We start from the raw sequence: 14,523 nt of genomic DNA, 5'->3' as shown, positions 1-14,523 counted from the left end.
GAGGTTCCAACTTCATTCTTTTGCATGTAGATACTCAGTTTTTCCAGCACCATTTGAATCGTATTGGCAAGCTTATAAAAAATCATGTGATCATACACATGAGGGTTCATTTCTGGGTTCTCTTATTCCATTTCATTTATCTATCTGTTGTCTTTATGCAAATACTACACTGTTTTGATTACTGTACCTTTCAGTTTTGAAATCAGGAATTGTGAGTCCTCCAACTTCGTTCTTTATCAAGATTATTTTGGCTATTTTGGATCCCTTGAGATTCCGCATGAATCTTAGGATGGGTTTTTCTATTCCTGCAAAAAACCTCATTGGAATTTTGGTGGAGATTGCATTGAATCTGTAGATTGCATGGGAATAATATTGACATTTTAATAATATTATTTTCTAATCCATTAACATGAGCTGTGTTTCTATTTATATCAAATTTAATTTTTTTTCAGCGATGTTTTATGGTTTTCATTGTACAACTCTTTTACCTTCCGAAAGTAAATTCCTTCCTAAGGTTAATTCCTAAGTATTAATAGTTTTTGATGCTGTTGTAAATGAAATTGTTTTTGTAATTTGCCTTTCAGATTGTTCGTTGTTGGTTTATAGTGATTCATCTGAGTTTTGTGTGGTGATTTCGTATCCTGATACCTTGCTGAATTCATTTATTTTAACACTTGTTTTTGTGGACTCTTTGGGGTTGTGTATATGTAAGATTATACCATCTGTAAACACAGATAATTTTACTTCCTTTCCAATTTCGATGTCTTTTATTTCTGTTTCTTGCCTAATTGCTCTACCAAGAATTTCTAGAACCATGTTTCATTGGTGAAAGTGGACATCCTTACCTTTTTTCATACATGGCTTTAATTATGTTGGGATAATTTTCTTCTATTTCTAGTTTTTTAAAATATGTTATCATTAAAGTGTGTTAAATTTTGTCAAATGCTTTTTCTGCATTTCCCCTTCTTTCTGTTAATATGGTATATTACATTGATCCATTGTCCTATTTTGAACCATCCTTGTATTCCAGAAATAAATCCCACTTGGTCATGATGTGTAATCCCTTTAATATGCTTATTTTAATTTACTACTAATTTGCTGAGAGTTTTTACATTAATACTGAGAAATAATACTGGTCTGTAGGAAGTTGTGCTGGCCTGATAAATGAATTACAAGGTGTTCTCTTTTCAACTTTTTGGAGAAGTTTGGAAAGGATCAGTTAGTTTTTATTTATATGTTTGATAGAATTCACTCATGTAGTTATCAGGTTCAGGGCATCTTCTTTGTTAGAGATGTTTTTATTATGGATTCAATCATACTAGTTATAAGTCTATTCAAAGTTCTTATTTCTTTGTGATTTAATCTTCATAGGTTTTTTGTTCCTAGGAATTGAGCCATTTCAGATAGGTTATCCAATGTATTGGCATACTGCTATTTGTAATACTCTCATAGCCCTTTTTATTTTTGTAGAATTGCTCATGGCCCTACTTTCATTTCTGACTGTAATTTGTGTCCTGTTTTGTTTTTAAGTAAACTCTACACCCAACATGGGGTTTGAATTCATGACCAAGATCAAGATCAGGAGTCCCATGCTCTATTGCCTAAGCCAGCTAGTTGCCCCTTATCTTTTTCAGTCCATCTAGCTAAAGTTTTTGTCAATTTTATTGATCCTTTCAAAGAGTCAACTTGTGGTTTCATTCTATTGCCTATTTCATTTCTCTCTATTCTAATCTTTATTATCTTTTTCTTTTGGCTAGCTTTGGTTTAGTTCATTCTTTTTCTAGTTGTGATATTAGGTTGTTGATTTGGGATCTTAAATTTTAAGTGTGTATAGCTATGAATGCCCCCCTTAGTACGTCTTCTGCTGTGTCCCTTGAATTCTGGTATATTGTATTTTCATTTTTGTCTCTTAAGTATTTGCTCCTTTCCCCTGCAGTTTCTTCTTGAGTCTATTCTTTTAAAATCTGTTAATTTCCACAGTTTTGTGAATTTTTCAGTTTTCCTTCTGTTGATATCTAACCTCATTCCACTGTGGTTAGAGAAGATACTTTGTATGGATGAGTATAGTTAAAATACATAGAGACTTAATTTGTTGCCCAGTATATGATATGTCCTGGAAAATATCCCATGTGCACTTATGAAGAATTTATATATGTCTGTTAGATCTGTGTCTTGTGTAGAATGTTCTGTATATGTCTGTTAGATCTAATTGGTTTATTGTGTTATTTCTACTACTACTCTTTCCGATTTATCCTCTGTCTAGTTGTTCTGTACATTATTGTGAGTGGGGTATTGAAGTCTCCAATTATTATTTTGTTTTTTATTGAGGTGTAGTCGACATAGAAGATTATATTAGTTTCAGGTGTACAACATAATTATTTGATATTTGTACATATTACAACAGGATTATGACACTAAGTTGAATTAACATCCATACACAGAATTACAAGGTCTTTCTTCCTGTGATAGGAACTTTTGAGATTTAGTAACCTATCAACCTTCAAATGTATAATTCATTAATTATAGTTATCATGCTGTACATTATATCCCCAGGCCTTTTTAAGTTTATTACTGGAAGTTTGTGCCCTTTGACCACCTTCATCCATTTTCCCAAACCCCCTCACCCTTGCCCCTGGCAACCATCAATCTACTCTGTATTTCTATGAGCTTAGGGTTTTTAAGATTCTGCATATAAGTGAGATCATATAGTGTTTGTCTATCTAATCTGACTTAATTCATTAAGCATAATGCCCTCAAGAACCATCCATGTAGTCACAAATGACAGGATTTTCTTCTTTTTATGTGATTGTCATTCACTTTTGTAATATACACCACATCTTCTTTGTTCATTTATCTGTTGACAGTTGTTTCCATGGCTTGGCTATTGTAAATAATTCTGCAGTGAACATAAGGTTGCATATATCCTACTGAGTTAGTGTTTTTGTTTCATTCAGATAAATACCCAGAAGTGGAATTGCTGGTTCTTTATGGTATTTCTATTTTTAATTTTTTGAGGAAACTTCATACTGTTTTCTATAGTTGTACACCAATTTATATTACTACCAACACTGCAGAAGGATTCCTTTTTCTACACATTCTTGCCAACTCTTTATTTCTTGTGTTTATAATAGCCATTCTGACAGGTATGAGGTAATCTATCTCATGGTTTTGACTTGCATTTCTGTGATGGCTAGTGACGTTGAGAATCTTTTGTAGGTATCTGTTGGCCAGCTGTATATTTTCTTTGGAAAAATTTCTATTCAGATTTCCTTCCCCCTTCCCTTTATTTTTTTTTTTTTTGGAGAGAGAGTACATGTGGGGGGCGGGGGGAGAGGCAGCTAGAAAAGGGGAGGAGATACTTTTTTTTTTTTTAAGATTTTATTTATTTATTTGTGAGAGAAAGAGAGAGAGAGAGAGCACAAGCAGGCAGAGAGGCAGGCAGAGGGAGAAGCAGGCTCCCCGCTGAACAAGGAGCCCGATTCAGGACTCGATCCCAGGACCCTGGAATCATGACCTGAGCTGAAGGCAGCCACTTAACTGACTGAGCCCCGAGTCATCCCATATCTTCCCATTTTTTTTTTAAAGATTTTATTTATTTATTTGACAGACAGAGATCACAAGTAGGCAGAGAGGCAGGCAGAGAGAGAGGAAGGGAAGCAGGCTCCCCGCTGAGCAGAGAGCCCGATGCAGGACTTGATCCCAGGACCCTGAGATCATGACCTGAGCCGAAGGCAGCGGCTTAACCCACTGAGCCACCCAGGCGCCCTCTTCCCGTTTTTTTAAACAGATTTTTTTTCTTTTGCTACTGAGTTATATGAATTCTTTATATATTTTGGCTGTTAACCCCTTGGCAGATAACCTGTTTTGCAAATATATTCTCCCGTTTCATAATAAGCCTTTTCATTTTACTGATGATTTAATTGTCTATAGAGAAATTGTTTAGTTTGATGTGGTCCCACTTGTTGATTTTTGCTTTTGTTGCATTTGCTTTTGATAGCAAATTAAAAAAGTCAGCACCAAGACTGGGGAGTTTACTGCCTCTGTTTTCTTCTAGGAGTTTCATAGTTTCAGGTCTTATCCTCAAGTCTTTAGCCCATTTTGAGGTAATTTTTGTGTATTGTGTAAGGTCTTGGCCCAGTTTCATTCTTTTACATTGACTACCCAGTTTTCCCACTTTTGTTGAAGAGACCATTCTTTTGCCATTATATATTCTTGGCTGGTCATAAATTAATTGACCATATGTGCGTGTGTTTATTTCTAGGTTCTTTATTCTGTTCTATTGATCTGTATGTCTGTTTTTATGTCAATACCACAATATTTTGATTACTATAGCCTGTAATATAGTGTGAAATTGGGAAGTGTGATGCCTCCAGCATTGTTCTTTCTCAGAATAGTTTTAGCTATTTGGGGTCTTTGTGCTTCCATACACATGTTAGGATTGTCTTTTCTATTTCTATGAAAATGCCATTGGAATTCTGATGGGGAATACGTTGAATTTGTAGATTGCTTTGGGTAGTATGAATGTTTTAACAGTATTAGTTTTTCCAATCCATGAACATGTGCCTTCAGTTTCTTTCACCAATGTCTCATAGTTTTCAGGGTACAGATTTTTACCTCATTGCTTAAATTTATTCCTAGGTATTATACTCTTTTTTTTTTTTAAAAGATTTTATTTATTTGTTTGACAGACAGAGATCACAAGAAGGCAGGGAGGCAGGCAGAGAGAGAGGAAGGGAAGCAATCTCCCCGCAGAGCAGAGAGCTCCTTACTTGTTTTAGAAGTTAGAGTTAAGGGATGTTGGATGGCTCAGTCGATTAAGTGTCTGACTTTTGATTTTGGCTCAGGTCTTGATCTCAGGTTTGTGAGTTCAAATCCCATGTTAAGCTCCACACTGGGCATGGAGCCTACTTAGAAAAATAATTTGAGATGTCTTGGGATATCAGACATTCAATTTGGAATATTTTAAACGTTCCAGCTTGAAAAGACATTTTAATGTTGTAAAGTATTCTTGTTATTTATTTTATAATTGTTTTTAATAGGTAGAAATATAGTAGTATATTTTCATTAGCTTTGTGTTAATTTGAGATTAAAAATTACAGTGTTAGTAGCCATATTGGTTTTTAGAGAAATCAGTCAGTTTTCAACAGAAAAAAGTAAGAAAGACAGGGCGCCTGGGTGCCTCAGTTGTTAAGCATCTGCCTTTGGCTCCAGTCATTATCTCAGTGTCCTGGGATCACGCCCTGCATCAGGCTTTCTGCTTGGCGGAAAGCCTGCTTCTCCCTCTCCCACTCTTCCTGCTTGTGTTCCCTGCCTCGCTATGTCTCTCTGTCAAATAAATAAATAAAATTTTTACCAAAAGATAAAAATACAAAAGAAGACAAAATAGGAATGGTTTCAGAAATTTAGTTATTAGATAAAACACTTGTTAGTGATTTCTTCACTGGAGTAATTATTTGTTATATTTGCTTTTTAGAAAATCACTTCGAGAAATGTATCAATCAGATTCTGAAGGATGGGCCTCTTCAAAAGATCTGAGAAGTCATCTTGGACATTTAGAATCAGAACTTCTTTTTCTAAGCACACTTACTGGCATCAGTATAAGAAATTACTCCATGAATACAGAGGTCCTAACAAATACTGAGAAGACAGAGAAGAGTAAGTATTAATTTTAATTTTGAAGTGATGTTGAAGCTTATCTTATTATGCATAAGAAATTGGCTGTAATGGCATTGAATTAAAGTTCTATAGGGTAGGGGCACCTGGGCTGCTCATTCGGTTAAGGGTTCGACTCTTGATTTTGCCTCAGGTCATAATCTCAGGGTCGTGGGATTGAACCCTGTGTTGGGCTCCACACTCACTGGATTCTCTCTCTCCCTCTGCCCTCTCCCTGCTCTCCCATGGGTTTTCTCCCTCTCTCTAAAAATAAATAAATCTTAAAAAAAAATTTTGTAAGATAACTATATGACCTTCTATATGACTGTGTGGTTGTGGTAAACTTGTTTTGTCAGGTATCTTGAACATCACAGTGTGCATAATACTCTTTAAAAGCTGGCTGAGGTAGATATTAAGGAAGACACAGGCTTTATCATTAAGTATCTTAATACAAGTAATAGGTAAGTGAAAGAACAACAGTACCATTAATTTGTAAATTTTTTTTTTTTTTAATATTTATTCATTTGAGAGAAAGAGAGAGCACAAGCAGAGGGAGAGGAGGAAGGGCGTCTGCTGAGCTGGGAGCCCAATGTGCGGCTCAAACCCAGGCCCTGGAAATCATGACCTGAGCCGAAGGCAGATACTTAACCTATTTGAGTGACCTAGGCGCCCCTAATTTGTAAATCGTAAGAGTTGTTCACTACTGACGTGAAACCTGCCTCACCTACAGTGCTCTTTTCCTACCAAACGTGGCCTGTGACCAAGATAAATATTTCAGGAGCTAGACCATTTTCAAGAGGAGGGTTTCTGGTCCCAATGACTAAGTTTTATTGCCAAGGGCCTGTGATGCAGTAACTTATAAAGGGAAGCTAATTCAGCTGTGCATTGGAATTTGGGAACTTTAGACCTGGGTGGTTCAGTTGGTTAGGCATCTGCTTTGGCTCAGGTCATGATCCTGGGGTTCTGGGATTGAGCCCTGTTTCGGGCTCCCTGCTCAGCATGGAGTCACCTTCTCCTTCTGCCCCCTCCCTGACTTGTACTCACTCTTTCTCAAATAAATAAATAAAATCTTAAAGAAAAAAAAAGGTCACTTTTAGAATTGCTTCCTGACTTTTCCACTGACATAACTAACCCTCATGAAGGGAAGGTAGTGAGTTGATCCTCAGAGGGTCTTTGGTAGCTCGCCTCAGTGAAAGTCTGAAATACAAAGAGAAATGGGTTATAGGAATTTAGACATTTCAGATACCTGAAGAGGTGGAGTACAGAGAGGACGGGAGAGTGAGTTGAGGCCAGATGCCAGCCTAGCTAGTGCAGAAATCTTCATCTTCCCGCTTTGAGTCTTCCTAAGTTGACCTCCTCTGCAGAGGTACTTGTGCTGCCTATTCAGGATGTGCTTTTTTGGGGGAAGATTTTATTTGTTTGAGAGAGAGAGAGCATGAGCAGAGGGAGAGAGAGAAGCAGATTCCCCGATGAACAGGGAGCCCCTTGTGGATAGGGCTTGATCTCATGACTCTGAGATCATGACCTGAGCCATGGGCAGATGCTTACCCAACTGAACCACCCAAGTGCCCCCTTTGAGTATGCTTTTGAGTAGGCTTAATATTGAGCTTCCCCCATTGCTGGCTTAGGTTTTAATTTTTCTGGGTCTGCCAGATTAGTTCCTTTCTTTGTAATATCTAGCTCATCCATCTGATTTCCAGTTTCCAAACTTGTTGCTCTCCTTTTTCTTCTTTATTCTTGTAGAGTTGTGCTCTTCTAAAAATACCTTTGTTAACAAAGTCAAAATAGTGGTTATCTCTGGGGTAGGTAGTATATAGACTCCAGAAGGGCGTGAGAGAAAATTATGGTTTATTTAAAAATTTCTTTATCTTTATTTAAGTTGTAGTTACATGGAAAACACATGTTAAAAAATACTACATTAAAAAATACTGAGTTGCATTGAAGTATAAAATTTTGAAAGATAACAAGTAAATAGGTGGATTCCATTTAGTGTTTTTAAGTAGAATTAGATAATGTTGAAAAAAAACCTCCATCTAACAGTTGTAATTCAAACTTGTGTAGGGTAGCATCTTTCTTCTTTTTTTTTTTTTTTTTTTTTTTTTGGAGTGAGAACTCAAATGGGGAAAGGTACAAAGAGAGAGGGAGAGAGAATCTTAAGCAGATTCCATGCTCAGGGCAGAGCCCAATGCAGGGCTTGATCTCACGACCCTTAGATCATGACCTGATCTGAAATCAAAGAGTTGGATGCTTAACCACCTGAGCCACATGGGTGCTCCTATACTAGCATGTCTTACTATAATCTTTAGTATAACTGAGAAGTAGAAAGTATGAGTTACCTTTAATCCAACTTTGCCAAGGTAAATCAATTTGGTGCACATTCTTTGAGATATTTGCAATGTAAATACTAACATAAACTCTCCCTCATGTACTCACATGTATTAGAAATATTCACAAAAAATTAATAGGCATTTGAAGGAAACTTATTTGCAATAAAACATTTTTTTTTCTGATTTATAGGTATAACGAAAGTTCTGCAGAGACACAGATTATCAGGAAATTGCCAAATGATTACATTTCAACTTGAATTTCAGATTCTGGAAATCCAGGTAAATGGAGTCTGTTGTAGTAATAGAGATTCTGCTGTGATTAAGCGTTTCCCACACCCCAGCCTTCAGTAGTGGCTGAGCTGAGGAGGGATTCGTGAACCACAGCCCTCTTGTAGTACGTATGCTTGTACAAAGTGATACCATTTTTACAGTATAACCGCCCTGGCAACTGCATATGAGAGGATCATTGCTGAAGGTCTAGGTGCTCTATTGGAAGGCAGATAGCAAGTTCCTCCTCGTCTCTCAGAGCAGGCCCCAAGGTCATGGGAACAGTCCTGGATACCCTCATATGCCAGCCATGCATTATTTATTAGTTATCTGCTGGTGCTTAACAAATTTTCCAAAATTTAATGCCTTTGAACAAGAAAATGTTTGTCTCACCCATTTTCTGTGGGTCAGAGATTTGAAAACAGCTGAGTTGTGTGTTCTTGCTCAGGGCCTCTCATGAAGTTCTGGTCATTTGGAACCGCAGCCACCTGAAGACTGCTCAGGGCTGGCAGCTTAGACTCCAAAGTGGTTTGTGGTTACTCCAGCAGGTTACACTGGACTGCTAAGACACAATGCAGGAGGAAGACACTTCTGGCTAAGACTTTGCATAAAATCAGGAAACAGAATGATAATGTGCAGCATATGGCCAGGGTTGGGCAGAACAAGGTCAGAAACCTTCCAACGTATGTCTCCAAGAAGAGTGAGATCCAGGCATAATTTCAAGAACTGACTTGGCCTAGGCACAAACTATGATAGCAGAAAACAGTTCAACCAGTTTGTTTTGTGAACTTGGCCTACGAGGAGTATGTGTAAAGGAAACTCCCAGGGAAGGGAGGGCAGACTATCTTGCCTTCAACTTATCAGATAACCGAAGCAGATGTGATCATTTGTCATAACCCAAGTCCTATGGACAAGAAGCTTGCTTATATTCATAGTCATGTACCAGAATTCCTGGTCCCAGTCCTCAGCCACAAAAACAGCCCTGAGTTTTCCCGTTTTGTATGGAACAAGGATTGATGTCAGATAATCAGGACCCTGCCTCCTTAAGGTGTTAGATAGCCACACCAACTTGTCAAGAGTGCCTGCTACCAAGTATCTGGGCTAGAGGTTTTGCTTCTCGAGAACTCTTTGCAGTCCATATCCATGGTTGCTGCCACTGGCCCTGGCAGACTGGGAAAGGGCTATAGGATGTCTGGGCCCTTCATCTGATGATGGAGCTCCCAGCTTGCTCCCACCTCAGAGCATTCTCCCTTCAACACTACCGAGGTGACTAAGAGCATTCAGAGTGTATCATTGCCAAGGCTAGTTGAGCAGGATATGACATGGGGCATGGATGATGAGAGCCCTTAGGGGAAGTAAACATTTCCAGGTTGTCACCAGGCCTGTGCAGGGTCTGTGCAGGGTCACCAAGGTGAAATTATTGTTCTGCATGACCTCAAAGATCATCTGCTGAAGACTGAAAAAGAATGTGGATACAAATGGATTGGTCTCATTTGGGATAGTCTGTGTCAGGACCCACGCTTCTCTTTTGGATAGCCCAGGAGCTCCTGGATGTTGTCCCATCACAAAAGGTTGCATAGGCATACCAACTGAATTTTTTTCTTTTTGCAGCTCATATGATCTTAAATTCAGAGTGGTGATACACCACATACTTACCTGCGTCTTGGCCTCCATTAATAGGCTAGGCCTATAGTCCACATCAGGTTGATGGGAGTCATAGGCCCAAGGTCCATCTCCGTGTGTGAGGACATTTGTACTGGCAGCGTATACATTGCCCCAGAAACTGCCTAGTAGCCTTGGGGTTGTATAGGCTATTTCTGCTATTAGTGTTTGTCTTTTACACAGTCATTCCAGCAGATATTTGGAAAGTAGCTAGACGATTGGCAAAGCTAGGTTCGTCCTTGGGAGGCTTAACCATAAGTCCAACTGAACAGAGGCTAGTCCTCTGAAGTTGACCTGAACCAACTGCTCATTGGAGCTGTACATTCCAGAATGGGGTGTCCCCAAAGATTGATTAGCCTGTTCATTAGGGGGACTATGGCCTAAGAGATAAAATAGACTGCAGTTGTTTTTTTTTTTTAAATATTTTATTTATTTATTCGAGAGAGAGACAGAGCATGAGCGAGGAGAAGCAGACTCCCCATGGAGCTGGGAGCCCGATGTGGGACTTGATCCTGGGACTCCAGGATCATGACCTGAGCTGAAGGCAGTCACTTAACCAACTGAGCCACCCAGGTGCCCTAGACTAACTTCATTTTAAGTTGTGTATTTTGGTCACTTAAGCCTCTGAAGGAAACGGTTGTTTGATCCCATTATGAATCAGATCAAGGATAACATCACAGTTTGGGGATATATTTTATACCATAATATGCTTCTGAAGAATGGCTACAGCCTCACCCAAGGCATTCTGTGCTTGAACTGACACTGGGAAATCCCATAGTGGTTTGGCTTGCTGGTCCTATGTGGCTGTGTGTGGCAGTACAGACAAGACTGGAGCCATGTGGGCCTTGCTGCAGTGGCCATGTTCCCTGCCTTCTACCGGGCAGTGGTGGCACCAGTCCATAGCTAATGTTGTTATTAATAATATATTGAGCTTAACATTATGATCCCATACCACCAAAGCATGATTGTAAATTTTGTAACCATTTAGTAATGGCTTAAAATGTACTATTATCTCACATGCTGAATAAATTAGAATTAGTTGAGCTGCGTATGACAGAAAACTTAAAGGTAGATCAAAGTACTAGAAGTTTCTCTATTGCTTAAACAAAATTGGTTTTTGTGTTTTTTTTTTTCTTTTTCTTTAAACCAAATTGTAAGGTAAGTTTTCTAGAGCTAGTATGGTGACCTCATGAATATCAGGCTCTGCCATTACCCATGTGACTTCCAAATCATGGTGTGATGATCAATGGAGCACTTCAGGTGTTGGGCAGGGGGATGGGCAATCAAGGGCTTAGCTTTTCTAGCTTTCTGGAAGTTGTAACATCCGTCATTCACCTACATTCTATTGGCCAATAATGTCCTACAAAGGAGGCTGGAAATTCAGTCTTCATTATGCATGGCCATGACACCAGTGAAAAATTGGTACAAGAAAGAAGTAGAAGTGCTGGGAACTACCAGTAGTTCCTGTCTCATGCTTTGGGGGATGCAGGGAGAAAAATCTGAGGAGAGGAACAGTAGATATTCTTTGATAGATGAAGAACACAGTAGCTGTTGAATCTCTAAAGACATGTAAGTTGTTATTGTTCACATTCAATATAATAGGAATCTTTGAACTGCTCAGTTTTACTTAATTTGCTACAGACTTTCCCTGGCTATGTTAACAAACAATTGGTTTTTCTCTGTGCCTTTCCAAAGTTCTGATTTTTCTTGAGGACCATACTAAATAAGATGTTGCACACAAACAACTCTCAAATAAGGAAGATTTTAGGAATAAGTCATATGTGGGATTCATGGGGTTTCATGGAGGAGTAGGAAACAAGGGACTATCTATATTTCTTTGTTGTTTGGAATTCAAATATAATGAGCTGATGTGAATTTTTTAAAAAAGTTATTATTTAATGGTAAATCCTCACATTCTAGGCTTTATTCGTGTAACTATGCCTTTAAACTAGAATTGCTAGGTCTTAGGAGATGTACATGTAAGTTCTCATAGTACCAGATTGCCTTCTAAAGAGGTTTTACCGTTTTACATGTGGAGCTATGTATTTTAGTCATATATATATATATATATATAAAAATATATAACTATTTTACATGTTGAGCATATAAAATAGTAATAGTTTATAGTTGAGACTAATAGGAAAAAAAGGTAAAGATACAACAAAGCTTCTGTGTTCTTAAAGATTTTTTTTTAAATGGAATTTCCACTAGAGGGAGATGTTTAACCACTAGAAAATTGAAAGTAACCTAAATAATAAAACTATCTTGTTTAAAGAATATTGTTGTAATAAAATCATAGTAATACAATATGAGAACCATAAGTGACCATATAGACTATTAAGCTCATTCCCTTTATTTTAAAGAGAAATACATAAACGGAGTTTGAATGATTACCCATGTTGTCACACTTGTTACTCAGAGGTGGTTGGAATATACAGTTCTGTTCTCCAGATTTACTGTCTGTTGTTGTAAGAACGTCAGAATTAACATGTGTCAGTATTCATACTCCGTACAGTATAATAAATCAGATCAGTGTCAGTTTGTAGGGAAAACGGCTAAGAATGTTTTCGTAACTACTCTTCCTGAAACCCAGTAAAACAAAGTGATTCCAGAGTAAGGAAATTTTTAATTAATTTCTGGTCTTGGCACATCCTCAAGTACTGAGAGCTATTAAAAATAGGGGTGCCTGGGTCGCTTGGTTGCGCATCCAACTTTTCATTTTGGCTCAGGTCATGATATCAGGGTCATGGATTGGGCCTCGTGTCAGCTTCCATGCTCAGTGTAGAGTCTGCTTGTCCGTCTCTCTCTGCTATCCCTCCCGGGTGTGCTCTTGTTCTCTCTCTCTCTCTAAAATAAACAAATAAAATCTTAAAAATGGGGCACCTGGGTGGTTTAGTTGGTTAAGAATCTGCCTTTGGCTCAGGTCATGATCCTGGAGACCCAGGATCAAGCCCTGTATCCAGCTCCCTGCTCAGCAGGGAGTCTGCTTCTCCCTCTCACTCTGCTTCTCCCCTGCTAGTGCTTGCTTTCTCGCTCACTCTCTTAAATAAATAAAATCTTTTAAAAACCTACATAAAATAAAAATGAAATAGACTCCTTGAATGTCACAGTAGTTTGAGACACAATTAATAGCTAGGGCAGTGTTGAATGATAAATTTCATCTTCATCATAAGGCCAATCATACAAGATTGGGAGAGGAAGCTGTTTCATGTAATGCATAAAAGTCAGCAAAATTGAAGAAACAGAGGAATTATATTCGAAACTAAAGAAAAAGATAAAACTTTAGAAAAAACTTTGATGAAATGGAGATAATAATTTACTTGAAAGGAGATCAAAGTAATGGTCATAACGATGCTCATTGAACTTGGGAGAAAAATGTACTTCAAAAAAGAAATGGCGGAAAATAGCATTTGAAACAGTGACAATTGAATAATACAATAACTTGACTGAAAAATACAGTAGAGGGTTTCAACAGCAGACTAAATAGAGGAAAGGATGAGTGAATTTGAATACAGGGCAGAGGAGCAGACCCAATCAGAGAAGCAAAAAGAAATAAGAATGAAGAAAGGAAAGATGACTTAAGGGACAAAATCAAGTCAACTGACCCTTGGCATTATAGGAATCTCAGAAGAAAGTAAGATAAAGGGACAGAAAATTTATGTGAAGGAATAATGGGTGGAAAATTACCTAGCCTTGGGAGAGAAAGCGACATCCAGATCCAGGAATCCCAGAGAGTTCTGAAGAAGACGAACTGAAGAGAGACCAAGACACATCATAATTAAAATGTCAAAAGTTAAAAAACAAGGAGGAAATCTTAAAAGCAACAAGAGAAAAGCAATTGGTTAAATACAAGGGAACCCCTCATTAGACTTTTAGCAGATTTTGCCACAGAAATGTTTCAGGCAAGAGGGGAGTAGCACAAAGTGCTGAAAGAGAACAATTTCCAACCAAGAATACTCTCTCTGACAAAGTTATTCAGAATTGAAGGAGAGATAGGAATTTTCCTGACAAATGAAACTTAGAGTTGACCGCCACTAAACTGGCCTCAGTGAGAAATGTTAAAGGGACTTCGTTAAGCTGAAAAGAAAGGGCCCTTATTACTGCATGGAAACATGAAAGTATAAATCCCCTGGTAAATGTAAATATATAGTAAAAGTATTAGAATAATCACTTATAAAGCTATCGTGACAGTTAAAAAACAAAAGTGGTAAAAATACATGATTAGTTAAAGGTTACTCATGATAAAAAGACATAAGATTACATGGAAGGAGAGTAAAAATGTAGAGCTTTATTATGTCTTCAAACTTAAGTTTGAAGTTGCTATCAACTTAAGATAGACTGTTATAAATATGTTACATGGAAATAATCACAAACCAAAAACGTGTAGTAGATACACAGAAGATAATGGGAAAGGGATCTAAGTGTACCACTGAAGAAAGTCAAGCCACAAAGGAAAAGAGTAAGAGAAGAAAGGAACATAGAAACTATGAAACAGCCAGAAAATAACAAAATGACAATAAGTACGTATCCATTAACTACTTTAAATGTAAAGTGAGTAAATTATCAAATCAAAAGATACAGAGTGGCTGAATGGATTAAAAAACAAGAGCCATCG

General features: G+C 37.8%; 1 protein-coding gene across 1 annotated transcript in view; it reads left to right on the top strand.

Moving 5' to 3' along the window:
* The window catches only part of CENPP (centromere protein P), a 225,779-nt gene that overhangs the window by 4,048 nt on the left and 207,208 nt on the right, over positions 1 to 14,523 (top strand). The window contains exons 2-3 of the mRNA XM_032866467.1: positions 5,474 to 5,655; positions 8,170 to 8,258. Of these exons, the coding sequence (XP_032722358.1) occupies positions 5,474 to 5,655; positions 8,170 to 8,258 (271 nt within the window). The remainder of the gene's footprint in view (positions 1 to 5,473; positions 5,656 to 8,169; positions 8,259 to 14,523) is intronic.

Source organism: Lontra canadensis, unplaced genomic scaffold (genome assembly GCF_010015895.1).
Source record: "Lontra canadensis isolate GAN:19392208 unplaced genomic scaffold, GSC_riverotter_1.0 scaffold31, whole genome shotgun sequence".
Taxonomy (NCBI): domain Eukaryota; kingdom Metazoa; phylum Chordata; class Mammalia; order Carnivora; family Mustelidae; genus Lontra; species Lontra canadensis.
This window is presented reverse-complemented; position numbering and strand designations above follow the sequence as displayed.